This window comes from Magnolia sinica, chromosome 14 (assembly GCF_029962835.1).
Source record: "Magnolia sinica isolate HGM2019 chromosome 14, MsV1, whole genome shotgun sequence".
Lineage (NCBI taxonomy): Eukaryota > Viridiplantae > Streptophyta > Magnoliopsida > Magnoliales > Magnoliaceae > Magnolia > Magnolia sinica.
The window spans coordinates 64,363,209-64,384,920 of record NC_080586.1 but is presented as its reverse complement, the minus strand read 5'-3'; the positions used below and the strand labels follow the sequence as shown (position 1 = coordinate 64,384,920).

The following is a 21,712-nucleotide window of genomic DNA, read 5'->3' as shown; positions in this document are numbered from 1 at the left end:
TAAACAAAACCTAAAATATGAAATCAATCCGACGAGTGGGCCATGATTATGAGATCCCATGATGGGCTTTTCTTGACTATCGGGCCCACTTTTGAACCAAACTTTGTCTTCTAGGTAGGAGGCCCTCCCTGGGCGTTGTCATTGAGACAGATCGATGGTGGGGCCCTCCTACTCCGTGCGTATGTGCGTAGGTGAGGCGGCGTGCGTGCACGTATGCGCGAGATGTCCCCATCAATTCTCTTCGGCTGTGAAGATTTCGCCATTGGCGAAATAAAACTCCTGAACCACTCCAGGACGTCAAGATCAAGTCTTTGAAGCTCCTTCGCAGTGAGCCACGTGCTGTCTGAAGCTGGGCGTGACTTCCACTTGACCAGGTACTTCTGAAACTTGCCATCCGACGTTAAAACTATCTAATGGTCCAAGATATCCTCTATTTCCTCTCTGGGTGTGTAAAGGTTAGGTATAGGAGGAAGTGACTGAGAAGAAATGTCAGGAAGAATAGACATGGGAGGTAGAGGCTGAGAAAATGGGTCAGGACGGGTAGGTATGGGACGTAGAGGCTGAGAAAATGGGTCGGGAAGGGTAGGTATAGGACGTAGAAGCTGAGAAGATGGGTCAGGACAGGTAGGTATGGGAGGTAGAGGCTGGGAAAATGGGTCAGGACGGATAGGTATGGGAGGTAGAGGTTGGAAAAATGGGTCGGGAGGGGTAGATATGGAACGTAGTAACTGAGAAGATGGGTCAGGACGGATAGGTATGAGAGGTAGAGGCTAGGAAAATGGGTCGGGAGGGGGCCATGGATCAATGGAAAGGTCTGATGAATCAGGATGGTTAGGCGAAAGGCTAGACAATGCATCAATGGCCCCTTGAAATGCAACTAGATCCTCCACATTGAATGTGGAACTAATTCCCATGGAGGGTGGAAGATTTGCCACATACGCATTGAGACCGTTTCGTTTTATAATTTTGACGGGTCTAGCACTACGCGCGTGTAACTTACGAACGGCCCCCCGGAGGATACCACTCGGGCCTAATGCGGACCATCACAGAGTCCCTTACATTGAATTCTTTAAAACGTTTATGCTGGTCTGCAGAAAATTTGTAATGTTCATTACTAGTAGTGATCTTCTGCCTGATTTCTTGATGCCATGAATGAATGTGATGCACAAAAGACTCTGCAGGCTCTGACGGCCTATGGGACAGTGACATAGGGACAAGATCAATAGGTTTCTCAGGTTTATAACCAATAACGACTTCATAAGGACTGAGACCTGTGGACCTATCGACAGAACTATTAAACGCAAACTCGGCTGTAGGTATCACAGTCTCTCATGTTTTGGTGTGCTCTATATCCTTCTTAGGGGGAGACTTATCTGGTAGATCATCAGGAAAGACATCATGAAACTTATCTACTACCGGAATAGCCTAAGTGGGTAACTCTATACTAGCCTTTGGGGCAATCTCTCTAGCCACAAGGCCGTACGTGTTGTGCCACTCAAAATAGTGGTCTTGATGCCCCTATTGGGGTGGGTGCACGGGTGCATGCCCATGACTGATTCCTTGTCCACCTCCATTCATTGGTCTATCCTCCTGGCCACCTGCTTGAGATTGGACATCTACCCCAATGCTGGGATTTGTCCTGGCGGAGGCCTTTAGTTGGGTAATGCGCGCATCAAATTGATCAAAGCGATGGTCTATATATTGTTCATAGCACTTACCCAAATACTCGATTTGCTGGGATAACTTGTTCATTGACTCTAGCAGTTGCTCCATGTTTAGTGTAGGGTGCAAGCCAAAACCATGACCCGTACGTGTGGGCATACACTGGCTAATTCAACCTAAGGACTTTCTATGACGACTATATGCGTCTAAAAACTAAATGACCCTACGAGACTCTATATGAAGGAGACTACACACCGTTACGAAAATTCAGCTATATATATATCAGAGACTACGGTTTTCTAGCAGCTATATATGATGGACTGGATGCATGAATGACTCAAACAAACTAAACCCTAAATATGTGGTGAATTCCCCTACAAGAACCCTAGGCTCTTGTACCAAATTTGATGCAGGACATGAAAATTAAATATGATATGCGAGATTTCAAGCTTAAGATCACGTTAGTTCAGAAACAATTACACAAATTCCATATCCCACATGAAAGTCCAAACATTCAATTAAAGGGAATCTATGCGGGTCCAGGCCTACACATGATAGGGCTGAATCAACAAAAATTATGATCCAAACAATACTCAAAGATAAGAAATAATTATCCACACATGCAAAGTAATTAGTCCCTAATCCAAGGGATTCAGAAATTCCAATTCGGGGAACCCTAGGGTAAGAAAATTGGCAAATAACTTGGGAAAAACATAATCTAGGGCTAGGATTCATGAAAAACGGCTATGAAAGGATAAAAGAGGATAAAAACCTGAGCCAAAAGACGATCCCGCGTGTGGACATCAACAATGGCCAAATGGACGTGCGTGTGATCCCGGCCGCACGTGTGTGGGGCCCACTATTTAGAAAAAGGCCACCTTGGCCCTAGTCGGCCAGGGATGGTCTCCAAAACCCCCAAATCTCTCGATCCGATGTACGGTTTGTGCGTGGTGTTCCGCCGAAGTTTCAGCTCGCCTGTGGGCCGAAATCTGAAAACCTGCTGTAATGAAGAAATCTAATGCAACAAAAGGACGAATTCGAAGTACGGATGGTGGGGGAAGATGGAAAAAAAGATGATGGAGGATGGGGGTGAATCGGGATCGATGTGGCTTCGCATCACGGTATTTAGCCTTTCGAAAAGGGAGGGCTTCGCACCCACTTTTGAATTCTTTCACAACTCACGAAGAGAGCAGAAAAATAAAGCAGGAATTTTTTTATTAACTTCAATGAATCAAAAGAACTACAAGGGGTGCCTATTTATAGGGAAAATCCTATACCCCAAAACTCGCACCATGTGCGCAACCTATTACTTGGCGATGAAGTAAACTAAAATAAAAACCAAACAGAAAAATCTAAAGCATTCACAATGTTCTAAATAATAACAATAAACAAAACCTAAAATATGAAATCAATCCGACGAGTGGGCCACGATCATGAGATCCCATGATGGGCTTTTCTTGACTATCGGGCCTACTTTTGAACCAAACTTCGTCTTCTAGATAGGAGGCCCTTCCTGGCGTCGTCATCGAGACAGATCAATGGTGGGGCCCTCCTACTCCGTGCGTAGAGCGTAGGTGTGGCGGCGTGCGTGCACGTATGCGCGAGATGTCCCCATCAATTTGTACCATGGTTTTTTGTCACTCCAGCAACATTGAACAATAAAGATACACTTTCATGGGAAATGAGGTTTGTTGTAGGTCATTACTAGACATTCTTGAAAGATCAGGCATGAAATTCATGAACTTGAGGCGTTTGGGCTCGAGTTGAGCCATAAAAATCGTTAACTTGTAGCCATTTGTTGGGCCGGACCCGAGCTTGAATTTGTAGCCATTTGTAGGATCTTGTAATGTTGTTGTTTGGGGGATGGAGGGAGGAATGTGATTTTCTGGAGAGGTAGGCGGCCACTCATGTTTGTTTGGGTGACCCTCGTGTAATAAGGTCTCCCTTTTTCACCTAGGTGGTTGCTGGGAATAACAGCTATGTCTTGTACTAAAAGTAACGTCTTCAACTAATCAACTCACAAGAAATGGGATTGGGAACTATAGCTTGGCAAATAGCCTAGACAAACTATAAATTGTCTTCATGCAACATATCCAACTAATATATGCTTTCACGGTATGTTTTTTTTTTCCCAAACCTAACTCATGTCTGTAACTTATTGTTCAAAATGTTTCGGAACAATAAACATTAGATCTTCACTCATGAATGTAATATGGGTCACATTTCCTTTGGTTTTTGGAATGAATTTGAATAGCAATGTTATATCACACTTCAGCTTAAATGTTTTTGCATTTATTTTTGTTTGGTTGGTAAAAGGACATATTCAGTACTGATTACACTACATAAAACAGTATATATCCTTATTTAGTCATTTTGATAACTCGGGCCTCTTTTCCTTTTAACAAATTTCTTGGTTTCATGCAGTCATGGTATATGCTTTCTAAAACCTTGGCTGAGGAGGCTGCCTGGAAGTTTGCAAAGGAGAAAGGAATTGATATGGTCACGATCAATCCAGCAATGGTGATTGGTCCTCTTCTGCAGCCAACCCTTAATACAAGTGCTGCCGCAATTCTGAACTTCATAAATGGTAGTTTTTGTTATCATTTAAGTTAATGTGTATGTATTATCCTTCTAAATGAAGATCATGCTTTTTTGCTTCTTAACGAGTAAAGATACCCCACTAGACAACCCTTGGGTCCCAAGAAAGATTATTAAGTGGAAAGAAAAGAAATGTAAATTGTGGGTTATGTGTTGTTTACTTAGGAACATGGATTTGGAAGGGGATGGTTTTTTAGTGTTAAGAATTTATCATTTCAACCTATCTAAGGGCATGTTTGGATACGTGGAATCCAAGGAAAAAAAAATTAGGCAAGGATGATTTCCATGAGAATTATTGAAACATAGAATCCAATTTTTTATTTTTATTTTTGAGGATGACAATTTATTAATGAAAGCGGCAAAGCCGAAAGAATACAACAGAAAGTAAAAGAAAAGAAAAGAAACTAAAATGATCCAGCCCATGGTAAAGCCAGCTTAACTAAAAGCCTCCACACTAGAAGAGGCCGCTACCCATTCTATTACATTTTATTTTGCTCTAAGAAAAACTCCCCTTGGATTACCGAAAATGTCCTGAAAGCATCTATTGTACATTTCCGACCATAAAGTCCAAAGCCCGGCTAGAAGAGAACCTCCACATCTCTACACCCAATTTACCATGATCACCTCCATGACATTGCCTAAAAAAAAAATAAAATCTTCAATTGACCTCGGCAAAACCCAATAAACACCGAAGAGCCCAAACAATCTGTCCCATACTTTTCTTGAGAATGGGCAATGCATAAAGACATGACTCTTCTTTAAAAACATAAAGAGATGCCTCACCGACACATTTTGTTTGCATAAAGGACATGCATTGATAATTGTACGGCCCTCTTCCTCAAATTATCAATCGGCAACACCCCATTCCAACCCACTAACCAAACGAAGGTCTCCCACCTTTGAGGGGGCACCATAGGACCAAAGTAAAAAAAAAGTATGCGCTTTGTCACCTATGCTAGAGCCGCCTGAGATCATAGAGTGGAGAGATTTCACCGAGAACTTCCCCGACTTCGTCTCTAACCAACGGCACCGAATCAACCTCCTTTGAAGAGAAACCCCTGACAATTGATTTAATGGAGCCAACGATTCTACAAATTCCTCATGGAGACCCCTTCAACATGAAGGAGTCCAAACCCTACCAGCCTCATGGGGTGAGAAACAACAATTAACTGATATATCAGCATCCGCAACCACTTGAGCTAGTCTTGGATATTGGCTTGCAATTTCCAATCACCAAGCAATGCATCTTTCCAAAATCTCACTCTTGGACCGACACCCACCCCTCTTAGGACCACATCTTTTAACCTCATGATAGCTCTCCAAACTCCCGATGCTTTATACAAAGAGTCACTTTTAGGCTACCAACCCTCCCGCTCCAACTCATTCTTCTTAACTACCAATGTTGTCAAAATCGTTATCGTATTGCAAATTGTAATAGGGGTTGAATCGTCTCGTAAATCATTAGATTTTTTCTAAATACGAAAATATAAATAAATTGGAAAAAATTAAAACTTTAATGACATGATATTACTTAAAAATTAAATGATTCTTGTCTTTCCTTCTTTTTTAATTCTTTTCCTTAAAAAACATATGAGCATCCTTTAATAATTTATGTTCTTGTTACCTTTCTTGAATGTAGAATCACATTGGAAAAGTGGCATTTGATTCCATAGACTGACAAAAAAAAGATATTTTGATTTCTAACCATCATTCCACATAACATTATCGTAACCATCCATAAAAGCATTCCAGATAAGTCATACATCAATTTGGTGTTTTGACCAGTTAAGAAGTAAGAGATCATTAAGAACAGCCCTACGATTTAACATTGAAGAGAATATATTTCATTTAGGCTCTTATAAAGAACAAAATAAAATAATTTACCTTCTCTAAACTATTCTTCTTTTTTTCTTTTTTTTTTTGAAGGTTTTATTTTGGAAATGATTCTTGAAGACCTCACCAATTTAAAAACATAAAATGAAAACTGAATGAAGCTTAAAATAGAAGAAAACAAGTATAATCTGAATCATAAATCGTAGGATTCATATAAAAAAGGGATTCAAAGGTGGGATTCTAGTAGTTTTGCTTAAGATTTGACTCAAATTATAAATCGTAAATCATAAATCGTAAGATTTTAACAACACTGCTAACCAAGGTGTTCCGCGAGGGTAACGGTGGCCGTAACGGCCAGCACTGTTACCTTTATCAGCCCCGTAACAAACCACTACAGGGCTGTTATGGCCTTTATAGGGGACGTAAACGTGCCGTTAACGGCGGTTACGAGTCCTCTCATTTTTTTTTTCTTATCATGTAAGGGTGTCCCCGCCCCATTTTGAGGCAAGACTATTCCCTATGGGTCATTTTTTTTTTCCATAACGGTTGTTACGGCCATTATGACCCGTAACGTGTAACGATTGCCAGTATTACCTTTATGTAATGGCCTTTACAACACACCATGCTGCTAACTATAACCTCCTTCCATAAACTCCCCTCCTTCGACCCAAATCTCCAAACCCATTACCCCTTTAAGAGCCTCATTTTGTTTTTTTGAGAGAGATGATGACCACTTTATTTGAAGCTCGCAATTGCGAGAAAAGAATACAACCCAAAACACAAAAAACTCAAACAAGGGGGCTAGCCGTAGCAACCTTTACATATACAAGCAACCCTCAACAAGCCTATGGATCTTCTTAATCATCTCTTCAACTCCTTTGCAAGCATTCCTGAAACAATGCCCATATCTAGTTTCCCAAATTGTCCAAAGGATAGCCATAATGAGTAATCTCCATCTGGCTTTCCTGAATTTACTGACACCTCCTCCATGCCAAGCCCAAAGAAAATCCTCCACATACTTCGGCATCACCCATGCTATGTGATTCAAGGAAAGAAAATGGCTTCAAACTCTTCACACAAAGGACAGTGAATAACGAGGTGGTTAATTGATTCCTCATCATTCATATACATCAAGCAAATATGAGGAAGAATCAATGCTCTTCTCTAGAGGTTGTCAATCATTAAAAATCTCTTCCGATTCATGAGCCACACAAATGTCGCGACTTGAGGAGGAGCACCATAGAACCAATGATGAAATGGGTGAGGAGGACTAGATTGAGTTGGTGACTTTGACATCAAAATGAACAACGATTTAACCAAGAACTTCCCGGAGTGGTTTCTTGACCAAACCATCGAGTCATCAAGGTGATTGACGAACGAAACCTTGCTAAGAACGTCTAATAACCCGGAAAACTCTACAATCTCGTCCTCCGACATGTTTCTACGGCAAGGCGGCACCCACACCACTAAGCTCCCAATGATGGAGAAACATTTCACCACTAACAAAGTGATTAGGAGCTAGGCCATCCTAGGAAATTGGTCCTAAAGTGTGAGATTGCTGTACCAACTATCAATATAGAAATGAATCCAACATCCATTGCCAAGTGCAAAGGAAATCCCCCTATGGATCAAATGCTTTGTACATGCAATTGCTTTCCAAATAGCCAAAGCCCAGTACAGAGATAACGTCTTCATGAACCAACTGCTTGCTTGGGTGCCATATTTAACCGCTATCATCTCTCCAAAAGGATCTAGCTTCCCCCCCCCCCCATTTGAGAAGGTGGGACATTTGAATAGCGACAATAAACATGCATGTTTGAAAAAGCCGCCTTAATGAGTGTTAGGCGACCACCCATTGATAATTATTGCCGCTTCTAACAAGCAAGGTTCTTTTCGATCCTCTCAATCACCCTGTCCCAAAGATGCTTGGCTGGCTTCCTAATGCAAAGGGGCAACCCTAAGTATGTGGAGGGGAAAGAACCAGTCTTGCATCCAAAAATATTAGCAAGGCAGCTAAGATCTTCTTTATCAACATGAATACCTAGCATCTCAGATTTAGAAACGTAAATATTCAAGCTGGAGACAGCTTCAAAACCAAAAAGTTAACTTTCAAAGATTTTCAGTTGCGGTCGAGTCCACCTAGCAAAATAGTAACGTGTCATCCATATATTGAAGATGGCTTATTTGCTCCACACCATTTGTAACCTTAAACCCGTTAAAAAGCTTGTTTTGCACACCTCTACGAAGCATAGAACTTGCACCTCTTCGATGACAACCACCAAATAGGGGAAAAGGGGATCTCCTTGCCTTAAGCCTAGGGAGGGCTTGAAACAAAGGAGCCTCATTCATAAAACCCAATTTGCAAATCTCCACTCCCTTTTCCTCTTTCGCCTCCCTGCTTTGCCACAAAAAATCCCTTTTAAGTTTCTCCAATTTGTTGAGCACCCCCTTTGAACATTTGAATAGAGACAAAAAATATAATAGAAAATTCGATAACACCTCTTTGATGAAGACAATTCTACCCTCCAAGGACAAATGCCTACTCTTCCAACTTGTAACTTCCTTTTGAATCTTTCAATCACCATGTCCCATAAATGCTTTTTTCAGCTTCCTAATACACAAAGGAAGGCCTAAGAAATCTTGAGTTCTTATTTGGATGGCAAGCGGAAATATCATATTCCTTGCCTTTCAAAAGAAAAAAGAAAAGAAAAAAAGAAGAAGAAAAGAAACCTTATATTCCTCTCACAAAACTCACCCAATTTCTTGTGCCAAAGAGTCCAAAATATGGAAAAGGGTAATGATAGTTTGGTTGAATTCACCTTTTTCTTTGCTATCCAAATAACACAAATTGTCACATCAGAGGAAACCCTTTTCCTTGTCCATTGTTTGGCACGGAATCCATGCTTTCTAAATATGGCCTAAAAGAAGTACCTATGTTGAGTTTTCTTGGGAGTCTTGCTGGTTTATTCTTGCTAGTTGATGTTTTCACCAATTTGTCAATCCATTCCCTAGTATGATTCCTTCTCTACTTTATTTCTTTATTTATTTATTTTTCAAGTTGTAGGAATAGGGATCTTCTACACCTGGCTACATTTTACATCGTTGTGCTCAATTGCTTCACATTCATGGCAACTGCTTAATATTTATATTGTCCACGCTAGTGTTTTAAATAGCGAATTGCATGTAGCGCAATGTTCACCCCTCTAAAGCGTGAGGTGTTACACTACATGCTACTTCTAGATTTTTAAACAAAGTTGCGCTTGGTTGCACTTGCACCAATATCATGATTTATTGCACCAAATTAGACTGATTAATAATGAAATTTAATGATATTTGGTGCAACTAAACCAAGGTATTCTATAATGGTAACGGTGGCTGTGATGTCCATTATGTTTTTTTTTTTTTTTTTTTTTTTGTAAAAACCTATTCCGCCTTGTAACGGTCCGTTATGGGACTGTTATGGGGCTGATATGGGTCAAGTTTTCCATAACGGCCGTTACGACCACGTAACGCATAATGGTTACCATTGGTAACCATTTGGAATACCTTGCACCAAACGCAACCTAAAGTAATAGGAAAGGGTAATGGTTAAGTGTAAAGGGAAATAAAGAGCATCAAAATTGATTTAGCATTGTTACTTACAATATTTTTACTAAAAGCATTGAAAACAATAATTATTTGAGCTCCATAGCATGTAGCATAGTCTATGCAGCTTGTAGCATATGCAAATTATCATGTATCAGAAAGTTACTACATTATTCTGGAAGATCCGGAAGTTCCTACATTTTAATAGCCAACTTATAAACACTTCATGATATTTCTACACCATATCACTGTCCATGAAGTTTGTATGATGGCAAGAAGTGGTTTGAACCCATAGCTCAGTGGTAGACGGGTGTGTTTTAACATTGTCTTGGGTTCAAGCCCAGCTTTGCCTAAAAGAAGAAGAAGAAGAAAAGTAAAAAAAAGAAAAAAAGATGATGATGGGGACATCAGAGGACCTACTCAGGTGTACTAAAAGACGAAGACGACCATCCACATTAGTGCAACTTTATTTGTGGATGGGAGATGAGTTCCAGAAGGCCATTTTAAAGACCCCACATGCATTGGACGTGCATCAGGAAGACCTCACCTTGGGATGATGCATGTGGGTTGCTTAGGAGATCATTTTTGTCATAAGATTTCTATTTCGTGTCGATTCGGCCATTGAATCTTGTCGATCAGGCCATCGGACCCCTTGGACTCTGATCTTTCTTCTTTATATTTTTTTTGTTATTTTTAGGATTTATTTGATGGTTGAGATTGATAATAAATGTTTTAGTTTTCTTATTTTAGACGATGAGCCACTTCACTTAAGTGAGTGGCATAATTGTAATTATGCTGAATTTTTAATTCCGAATTTTTAATAATAAAAGCACATGGGGGGGTGTAGTTCCAACCCTATTGGATTTTGTGATTAAAAAACAGAGAAGAGAAAAGCTCTTGCTTTCTTCTCCCATCTTCATGTGATTTGAAGATACTTCCATGCGATTTGGAAGCAAAATTAGTGCGAAGCTAATCTTCATCAACGGAGGTGCGGGGTCTCCATCTATCCCCACACCTTCTCTTTTCTTCCTCGTTTAATTATTTTATTCAGGTTCTTAATTCTCCCAAACCCAACTTTCCCATACCCATCCACAATCCAAATCCTAACTGATCTAAACCCATCATCCCATGTCACACGTGTGACCGTACGGCCACATGTGTGAATCCCACCTGCCCCTTTTGGTTTCCCATGATCATTATATCAAAACCCCTTTCTTCCATCCCCGAAACCCTAACCTTAATCCTAAAATTCTCAATTTTCCTACCTTCTCAAATTATCTAAACTCTAATTTTCACCCTATGTTGTATTAGGTTTCCTATTTCGAAATAGACTATACTCTATGCTAATTGGATGTCCCTACATCCATTAGATCCTAGTTTCTTTTTATTTAATGATCTTGTATTACGATGTTGGTAGCTTAGGTCAGGATTATGCATGATTTTCTTTTGATTTTCATGATATTTGTGATGAATATAGCAATGTTTGTGTTTTTTTTGTTAAATATTTTAATTCGGTTATTTGATCTCTCATGTTACTTAGTTCGTGCCAGTGTTCGAAATATCGGCCGATATTATCGGTATTGCAGTCCAGCGATACGAAACCCTTCGAAAGATACTAAAAAATTGAAAAAATTTGCAAAATACTTTATAAGGATTGATATATTGATAAATATCGCATAATATCACCAAATATCATTCGATATCATGCGATATCAACGATACTACAAATCCGGGATATTGGTACAGCATCATTATTTGAAAAAAACGGAAAAAAAAAAGAGAAAAACTTTCAACAAGTAGATTTCGGTACCTGTAGAGGAGGTCGCCCTAATCGAAAGCTGCATTTGAAGGGCCATTCGAATCGCATCAACAAAATCTCTGATTTGGGAGAGATTTGGGCGAAATCCGTCGAAATTCAGAGAAATCGCGAAATCCAGAGAAATTCTCGGCGAAATCCGAAGAAAACGTCGGCCAAATGATAGATTTGGTAGAGATTTTAGGGTTCCGGAACGCCGGAACCCTTTCTCCTTAAAAAAAAAAGGGCTCCGAGCCCTTATTACGGGATGTGGATGGGCTGGTGTACTGCACACCACCGACCTGGATGATGTGTTGACGTCAGTGGGTCCCATCATGAGGGATAATTGTTTTTCATCTTCATCCAGGTCTGTGTGACCTCATGAACAGGTTGGATGGAAAATAAACATTACGGTGGCCCCTACGAATGTTTTTACGATGAGAATCATTATCCCACTGATATTTGTGGTGTGGTCCACTTGAGCTTTGGATATGACTCATTTTTGAGCTCGTGATCTAAAATGATCTCTCCAAATTGATGAACGGTGTGGATATAATAAATACATTATTGTGGAGCCTATGTAACTTTGTTCCTTTTTGAACTATTTGTATAACTGGAGCTCGACGAGCATCAGCGCTCATCTTCGCACGAAACGTACCACTAGCCAGGTCACTGGTGCGTGGTACACCAGCCAATCCACACCGTCCATTCATTTTCATATGTTATTTTAGGGCATGAGCCCAAGGAGACAGATGTAAGGCTCAAGTGTACCACACCATAGAAACCGTGGTGGCAATGATGTCCATCATTGAAGCTTCTTAGGGCCCACCGTGGTGTTTATTTGCCATCCAATCCGTTCATAACGTTTGACAAACCTGGATGGGAAAACATAAATATTAACTTGATCCAAAAAATTTGTAGCTCCAAAAAAGCTTAATGTTGGTCATTCGATGACCTCTATTTTGTGTGGCGTGGTCCACCTTAGATTTGGATCTGCCTTATTTTTTGGCCCATGCCCACCATTGAAAACTTTCTAACGCCCACTGTGACCATCCAACCCGTTGATAAGTTCACATAGACTTGGATGAAAGGAAAAAACAAATATCAGCTTGATCCAAAAAAATATTTGTGGCCCACAATTTTTAATGGTCAGTAACCACTATTTTATGTGGAGTGGTCCACATCTACCTAAAATTTGTATCTGTCTCATTTTTTAGCCCAACCCATAAAATCAGGTTGCAAAATAAATGGACGATGCGGATATGTCGTGCATGCATCGTGGTGGGCCCTATTGTTTTCGACGGTAGCATTAATTGATCAAAGCCTTTTGCGGCTCCAATTCCAATTGTTTTCACTTGCGTAGTCCACATAAGTTTGAATGTAGGGAAAAAACAATTATTAGCTTGATCTATAACTCTTGTGGCCCACTAATGGTCAATCACCATTGTTTCTTATGGTATGGTCCCCCTCATTAGTGGATCTGCTTCATTTTTTAGATAATGTCCTAAAATGATATGAAAAAACGGATGGACGGGGTAGATATTGAATACACACATCATTGATAGGTATGTTTTCTAATTTCTACTATATCTTTTGCTTTTGAATGCATTGGTTATGTTTTCATACATATCTTTATACATTTATAAATGTTATGTATCACATTTGAATATAGTTATCTTAGTTCAATCAAATAACGCATAACTTAGGACCCTATACAAAGGAAAATTATTATGTGCACTTTTTTTTTTTGGAGATTTTATGATTTAAAAGTGTGTATTAAGGTCTTTTTTAATAATCCCTGAAGTTTCATAAAAAAATTCAACCATTTTGCCGATGTTTCCCCATGTTTCCCAAAAAATGCGATAAATTACGCGATACAAACGATATATCCCGTGTGATAACCGATACGTATCTGTATCCTAAGGTTGTGATACATTGCGCGATACTGATATTTCGAACACTGGTTCATGCATCGGTCCTGCATCAGATGAGGTGGGCCTCACATAAATCCCACTGCATCCTAAAAGGTCAAAGTGGGCCTCATCACTTTGACAAATATCATAATATTAACACAGAATTTTGATTAAATGGTATTATTGCAATAATATTGCGTGTTTTTTGAAATCTTGGAAGTTTTTAATTTTCACAATTTTTTATTGCAAAACTATTGCGAAATTATCATGAAATTATCACGATTTTGACGGAAAAATTATTTAAAAGTTAAATAATTCAGTTTATACTTTTATATTTAAAAAAATTTAAAAAAATTTAAAAAAATTTAGTAATTTATAATAAATATTTTTAAATATTTTATTTTCAGCGAGATTTTCGTGATAATATTGCAAGAAAAAATGTCATAATTTGAAGATCTAAGAAATTCCTTGTGCCGAGAAATTGCCAAGAACGAGATTTGTCACTATGCGCCTCACTTCCCTGTTTGATCTTGGATAGTGATAATTCGGTTTTCTTTCCTTAATTTATTTGTCATTAACCTTTCTTGATAAAAGTTTAAGACTTAAGGATTCAACTTCATCCATAAGTTCAAAGTAGGATGCATTTATGCATCTGCTTCCAGCATGTTTTTGTCAAACTGATGTTTAGTTGTGATTTTTTTACCACTATACTTTAGCATCCAGCGCTAAAAATCAATGGTGAGATTCGATGTTTCAGAATTTTAGTGCCTTTCTCTGATTTGTAACATTGATATTGTAATAATGTGTATAATTTGAGCTCTATGGTGCATCAGTGGTCTCAAGATAGCATTCAGTATCAAGCCTCATATTTCATACCTGTCGGAATTGAAAACGTCATTAAAAAAATGTTCCTTCGATCATCGGAAAATAAGATGAAAAATTCCTCATGTCTCAGTTTGATCTATGGAGTTTTTGTGATGTAATAGTCTGAGTTTTGATGCCGTGCAGGAAGTCCTACGTTTGGTAATGCAACCCTTGGATGGGTTCATGTTAAAGATGTTGCTGAAGCACATATTCTGGCATTTGAGGTTCCTACAGCAAGTGGAAGATATTGTCTAGTTGAGAGAGTTGCCCACTATTCGGAGATTGTGAAGATCTTATGCGATCATTTCCCTGCTATCCCACTTCCTGAAAAGTAAGATTGTGTTTCCATTAGCAATTCATTTCCAATATTTCCTGGGATTCTATGTGAGGAATGCATTCCATTATCTGGGATACATCGCACTTTTTCTCTAAACTCGTTGTACATTAGGGTAGTGATCTTTTCCACGTCCGCACTTATGTGCAATAAAGCTCATGAACATGCCACGTGCTAGAATGGGACAATAGGTCTGATATCCAATCCATCTATCTGAAGGGCACCACTGTAATAATGTTCTAGCCCAAGAATCAGGTTGATCCACTGGTCAGGTGGGCCACAGTATGCAAAAAAAATGTACGGCTCTGAAAAACTTGGCTGAAGTTTTCTAACGCATATGCTGGTTTCCAATGTTGGGGCCACATGCTGACTGGACTAGATTTTATTTTTGGAAAAACATGTACGAGGGTGGACCAACCTGATGGATGGATTAGATCTCGCACCTATGTGTCATGCTGGCACATGTGTGGCATATAAACAAGCTTTATTGCACACGTGCTTAGCAAAACTCTTAAGGTAGTTATAAATAAAGAATGTTACAAGCTAGTGTTTGTGTCATGGGCTCATAGCATGCATTCTCTCATTTCTTAGTTCCATGAAATGGATTCATGCATTGTAAAAAGTATATGTTAGCTAATTTCATTATGTTTCATGGATAAATATGCCATCGTAAAGTAAGTAGAGATTTGCAAGTAGTTTAGTAATTTGGATATTTATTTCACAATGGTTTAGTCATGTTTCATATGAATTTAGGATTTTCCTTTTGGATGTTATCTAATGCGGGGGCATTTTCACACCAGGCTCGAGTGGGGTGGCCTGTGAGATGCAGGGGCACACTCGGGGTGGGCGGCCTGTGTGAGGCAGGTGGCTTGTGAGATGTGGACCCCACCCGTGTGACTCGGGTGGCTCGTGTGAGGCGGTACCCATGTGATTTGGGGCCCACGAGGGGGGTTCGACCAAGAGCTTAACTCATGAGACGTGGGGCTTGGGCAATGAGATAAAAGGATTAATTCGCCATACTCTAATAGTTTGAGCTTTTAGAGCAAGTGGTTAATTGTCCTACATCAAATTGGTATCAGAGCGGGAGGTTTCGTGTTCGAGACTCCTCACCGGGGGTGATTAATGCGGGGGCATTTTCACACTGGGCTTGAGTGGGGTGGCCTGTGAGATGCAGGGGCACACTCAGGGTGGGCGGCCTGTGTGAGGCAGGTGGCTCGTGAGATGCGGGCCCCACCCGTGTGAGTCGGGTGAGGCAGTACCCATATGATTTGGGGCCCACGAGGGGGGTTCGACTGAGGGCCTAACCCATGAGACGTGGGGCCTGGGCAATGAGATAAAGGGATTAATTCGCCATACTCTAATAGTTCGAGCTTTTAGAGCTAGCGGTTAATTGTCTTACATCAAATTGGTATCGGAGCGGGAGGTCTCGTGTTCGAGACTCCTCACCGGGGGTGATTAATACGGGGGCATTCTCACACCGGGCTCGAGTGGGGTGGCCTGTGAGATGTAGGGGCACACTCGGGGTGGGCGGCCTATGTGAGGCAGGTGCCTCGTGAGATGCGGGCCCCACCCATGTGACTCGGGTGGCTCGTGTAAGGCGGTACCCATGTGATTTGGGGCCCACGAGAGGGGTTCGACCGAGGGCCTAACCCATGAGACGTGGGGCCTGGGCAATGAGATAAAAGGATTAATTCGCCATACTCTAACAGTTTGAGCTTTTAGAGCAAGTGGTTAATTGTCCTCCATCAAATTGGTGTTAGAGCGGGAGGTCTCGTGTTCGAGGCTCCTCACCGGGGGTGATTAATGCGGGGACGTTTTCACATCGGGCTCGAGTGGGGTGACCTGTGAGATGCAGGGGCACACTCGGGGTGGGCGGCCTGTGTGAGGTAGGTGGCTCGTGAGATGCGGGCCCCACTCGTGTGACTCGGGTGGCTCGTGTGAGGCGGTACCCATGTGATTTGGGGCCCACGAGGGGGGTTCGACTGAGGGCCTAACGCATGAGACGTGGGGCCTGGGCAATGAGATAAAGGGATTAATTCGTCATACGTAACAGTTCGAGCTTTTAGAGCAAGTGGTTAATTGTCCTGCATCAAATTGGTATCAGAGCGGGAGGTCTCGTGTTCGAGACTCCTCACCGGGGGTGATTAATGCTGAGGCATTTTCACACCGGGCTCGAGTGGGGTGGCCTGTGAGATGCAAAGGCACACTCAGGGTGGGTGGCCTGTGTGAGGCAGGTGGCTCGAGTGGGCATACACAATAAGACTCAACTTAGGTTTCCTAAAACACAACTCTAAGAGATTGTTTTGACACAAGACTATGGACACCGATGATCCTAACCTTTAGAATGATGCAAATGTGGAAAAATTCAGGCCTAGATTTTTTTTTTCAAGTCTGAAAAATTCAGATCTAGACTCTGTATGCTATGCATGAAACCCTAGAAAAGTAATAATAATAAATAAATAAAACTCTAAACTCTTGATAACTCGATCTAAGACGACCCAACGCAAGAAGCTCTGATACCAAAATTGAAGTAGGACATTAACCACTTGCTCTAAAAGCTCGAACTCTTAGAGTATGACGAATTAATCCCTTTATCTCATTGCCCAGGCCCCGCGTCTCATGGGTTGGGCCCTCGGTTGAACCCCCCTTGTAGGCCCCAAATCACATGGGTACCACCTCACACGAGCCACCCAAGTCACACGGGTGGGGCCGGCATCTCACGAGCCACCTGCCTCACACAGGCCACCCACCCCGAGTGTGCCCTTGCATCTCACAGGCCACCCCACTCAAGCCCGGTGTGAAAATGCCCCAGCATTAATCACCCCCGGTGAGGAGTGTCGAACACGAGACCTCCCGCTCTGATACCAATTTGATGCAGGACAATTAACCACTTGCTCTAAAAGCTCGAATTGTTAGAGTATGGCGAATTAATCCCTTTATCTCATTGCCCAGGCCCCACGTCTCATGGGTTAGGCCCTCGGTCGAACCCCCCTCGTGGGCCCCAAATCACATGGGTACCGCCTCACACGAGCCACCCGAGTCACACGGGTGGGGTCCACATCTCACGAGCCACCTGCCTCACACAGGCCGCCCACCCTGAGTGTGCCCCTGCATTAATCACTCCCGGTGAGGAGTCTCGAACACGAGACCTCCCGCTCTGATACCAATTTGATGTAGGACAATTAACCACTTGCTCTAAAAGCTCAAACTGTTAGAGTATGGCGAATTAATCCCTTTATCTCGTTGCCCAGGCCTCACGTCTCATGGGTTAGGCCCTCGGTCGAACCCCCCTCGTGGGCCCCAAATCACATGGGTACCGCCTCACACGAGCCACCCGGGTCACATGGGTGGGACCCGCATCTCACGAGCCACCTGCCAGGCCACCCCACTCGAGGCCGGTGTGAGAATGCCCCCGTATTAATCACCCCCGATGAGGAGTCTCGAACACAAGACCTCCCGCTTCGATACCAATTTGATGTAGGACAATTAACCGCTTGCTCTAAAAGCTCGAACTATTAGAGTATGGCGAATTAATCTCTTTATCTCATTGCCCAGGTCTCACGTCTCATGGGTTAGGCCCTCGGTTGAACCTCCCTCGTAGGCCCCAAATCACATGGGTACTGCCTCACCCGACTCACACGGGTGGGGCCCGCATCTCACGAGCCACCTGCCTCACACAGGCTGCCCACCTCGAGTGTGCCCCTGCATCTCACAGGGCACCCCACTCGAGCCCGGTGTGAAAATGCCTCCGCATTAATCACCCCCGGTGAGGAGTTTCGAACAGGAGACCTCTCGCTCTGATACCAAAATTGAAGTAGGACGGCTTAATCCAACTTTAAATGAGCATGGTATTTGAAAGGGGCAGGTTCATGCAATCTTAAAAAACAAATAAATATCAGCCTGCTTTATACATCATAAATACAAGAAAGAAATAAGGTTAATATAGCATTTATTAGGGCCATCCATCACAAATACGAAGTATTGAATCTTAAAATCTGAATTTAGTTGGATTCGGCGAAAGATAGAACTTTCGTCTTGTAATAGGTCCGTCTAACGATCCAAGTAGATTTTCTAATCCAGAAAAATAGGAATTTCCTGGATTGGGAAATCTGGAAAATTCAGAAAAGAATTGGTGGTTCTTCAAATTTAGATTTGGGTGATGGGTTTTATGTGGGGATGAAAATCTTTTGAGATCTAATAATTTAGATAAAAAGAAACAAGATTTGGATTCTAAATCTAAAGATTCTAAAGAGAAAAGGAAGAGAATAGAGTTAAAGAAAAGAGTACCTTGAGAAAAGAGAGAAGGAGAAAGAAGTAGGGGATGAGAAATCGTTTACCTGGGCCTCATGGCCTCTTCCAATCACTAGAAGTCGAAGACGAAATCGTTAAAAGCAAAAAAACTCTTTTTTTTTTTTTTTTTTTAATTTCATAAACAAAACATAACATAACATAACATCCTAGGGGTTAAGGGCAACCCTTATAAATTCGTAATTACATGAAATTACCAAAATACCCCTACTAAAAAAAAGTTTCAAAAAAAAAGAAATTTGCACAAAATTGTGCACGAATTGTCTCAAAACTTAAATCAGTCAATTGTTCATAAACTAAATGCAAATTGAAAATGCCCGATGGGCCCCGATGATAGCGCTGTGAAGGTGGTGTAATGAGGGTGGGCCGTGACGATCCAACGGTCCGATCACACCATCCTCGCGATCCAACGGTCAAAATGTCTTTTATAAGCAACTTACACATGTCACGAACACATGTGTAAGGTCTTCAACCTCTAGAGACCTGACCCGTATTTGTCATCTAACCACATTGACACGGGTAACGCATGCCTCTTGTGTTGATATACTTTGAATGGCCTGGTGTCCACATCAACTCCCCTTGGCTGAGAAGATCTCGACTCCGGCAAGATAAAACTCTTGTGCTTTTCTAACAAATCTGGATCTAGTCGCTGCAACTCTGCTTTTGTCAACCATGTACAGTCAGATGATGGTTTGTTCTTCCACTTCACTAAGTACCTCTGAAATCCACCGTCTCGAGTGGAAACAATTTGCTCATCCACAATTCCTTTAAGTTCTTCTCTTATCTCAAGTATAGTAGGCATAGGTGGTGTAGGTTGGGAAGAAAATTTAGAAATTGGCCAATGGTTTGAACAAAATTAGGGTCTATGGGATGGCTTAAACAAGGCATGAGATCCTCCACATTGAATGTTGAACTAATCCCCATGCGAGGTGAAAGATCTATCACATACGCATTGGACCCAATCTTTTTCAGAATCTTAAATGGTCTAGCACTGCGTGCTTGTAACTTCTTAACGGTACCTTGTGGGAACCGTTCTGGCCTCATCCTAACCATTACATAATCACCCTCATTAAATTCTTGAATTCTACGATGTAAGTCAGCTAAAATTTTGTATTGTTCACTACTAGCATTTATCTGCCTCCTAATCTCTACATGCAACTCATGAATGTGATGGGAAAATGCATCAGCTGACTTTGAGGTCCTCTGGGTGACTGACATAGGTAACAAATCTATGGGAAGTCTAGGTTTGTAACCACTAACAATCTCGAATGGGCTCATACCCGTAGACCTATTAATGGAACTGTTATATGCAAACTCGGCGACTGGCAGGACTAAGTCCCAAGTTTTAATGTGTTCACCTACCAAACATTGTAGTAGATTTCCGAGACTTCGATTCACAACCTCAGTTTGGCCATCAGTTTGAGGATGGTAGGCAGACAAGAACTGAAGTCTCATCCCCATCATATGCCATAATGTCTTCCAAAAATAACTAGTAAACTGGACATCCCTGTCAGACACTATGGTCCTAGGCAAACCATGTAATCGAACTACCCCCTCAAAGAAAATCTTAGCTATATTGGACGCATCTGAGGTTTTAGAACAAGGGAGAAAGTGGGCCATTTTTGAGAAACGGTCCACGACCACAAAAATGGAATCGTGCTTTTTAATTGTCTTAGGAAGTCCAAGCACGAAATCCATATTGATATCTTGCCACGGTGTGTGTGGCACTGGCAATGGCGTATACAATCCAGTATTTTGCTTCTATTTTGCCAGTTGACATGTTCGACATTGCCCTAAAATTTTGGCTATGTCTCGCTTGAGACTTGGCCAATAAAATTGATCCTCCACTAGGGCGATGGTCTTATCTCGACCAAAATGGCCAACAATACCTCCAGCATGAAGCTCTCAGACAAGGAAATCCCGGAGGGAAGTGCGGGGAATACAAAGTCGGTGTCCTTTGAAAAGGAAACCATCTTTCATCACGAACTCACCCGAACTATGCTGGGCACCTAAGAGTGACACGTATGTTCCCCCAAAATCTGGACACATGGGATACTCGTCTTTCAATTGCTCAAACCCGACAACTTCTACACTCAAGGAATTGAGCAATGTCACTCTCCTACTAAGGGCATCGGCTGGTTTGTTCTTGATCCCGGCTTTATGTTTAAGGACAAATGAATATTCCTGAAGAAACACTGCCCACTTGGCATGCCTTAGGTTAAGCTTCTTTTGGGAATTCAAATACCTCAAAGCCTCGTGATCAGAAAACAAGACAAATTCTTGCGGTAGAAGATAATGACGCCAATGATGTAGCGATTGCACAACTGCATAAAATTCTTTGTCATAGGTGGAATACTTTTGTTTTGCCTCATTCAGTTTCTCACTGAAATAGGCAACTGGATGACCCTCTTGGCTTAGTACTCCTCCTATACCTACGCCTGAAGCATCACACGCTACTTCAAAGACTTTAGAAAAATCTGAAAGACGCATGACGGGAGCCTCTATCATCTTGCCCTTAATATCTTTGAATGCCTTACCTACGGCCTTAGACCATATGAACTCTCCCTTTTTAATGTAATTAGTAATGGGAGCCATAATAGTGCTAAACCCTCGAATGAGCCGACGATAAAATGTGGCTAAGCCATGAAAGCTTCTCACTTCATGTATGTTCCGCGGTTCAAGCCAGTCAACTATGGCCTTGACTTTTTCTGGATCTGCTCGCATCCCTATAGACGACACTATGAACCCGAAGAAGACAACCCTATCAGACAGGAACGAATATTTCTTAAGGTTCGCACATAACCTCTCCGCCCTCAGGAC

General features: G+C 41.6%; 1 protein-coding gene across 1 annotated transcript in view; it reads left to right on the top strand.

Annotated features, from left to right (window-relative positions):
• LOC131225924 (phenylacetaldehyde reductase-like) overlaps positions 1-21,712 on the top strand; it is a 60,647-nt gene that overhangs the window by 34,510 nt on the left and 4,425 nt on the right. Inside the window, exons 4-5 of the mRNA XM_058221535.1 lie at positions 4,087-4,249; positions 14,395-14,581. Coding sequence (XP_058077518.1) covers positions 4,087-4,249; positions 14,395-14,581 — 350 coding nt within the window. The remainder of the gene's footprint in view (positions 1-4,086; positions 4,250-14,394; positions 14,582-21,712) is intronic.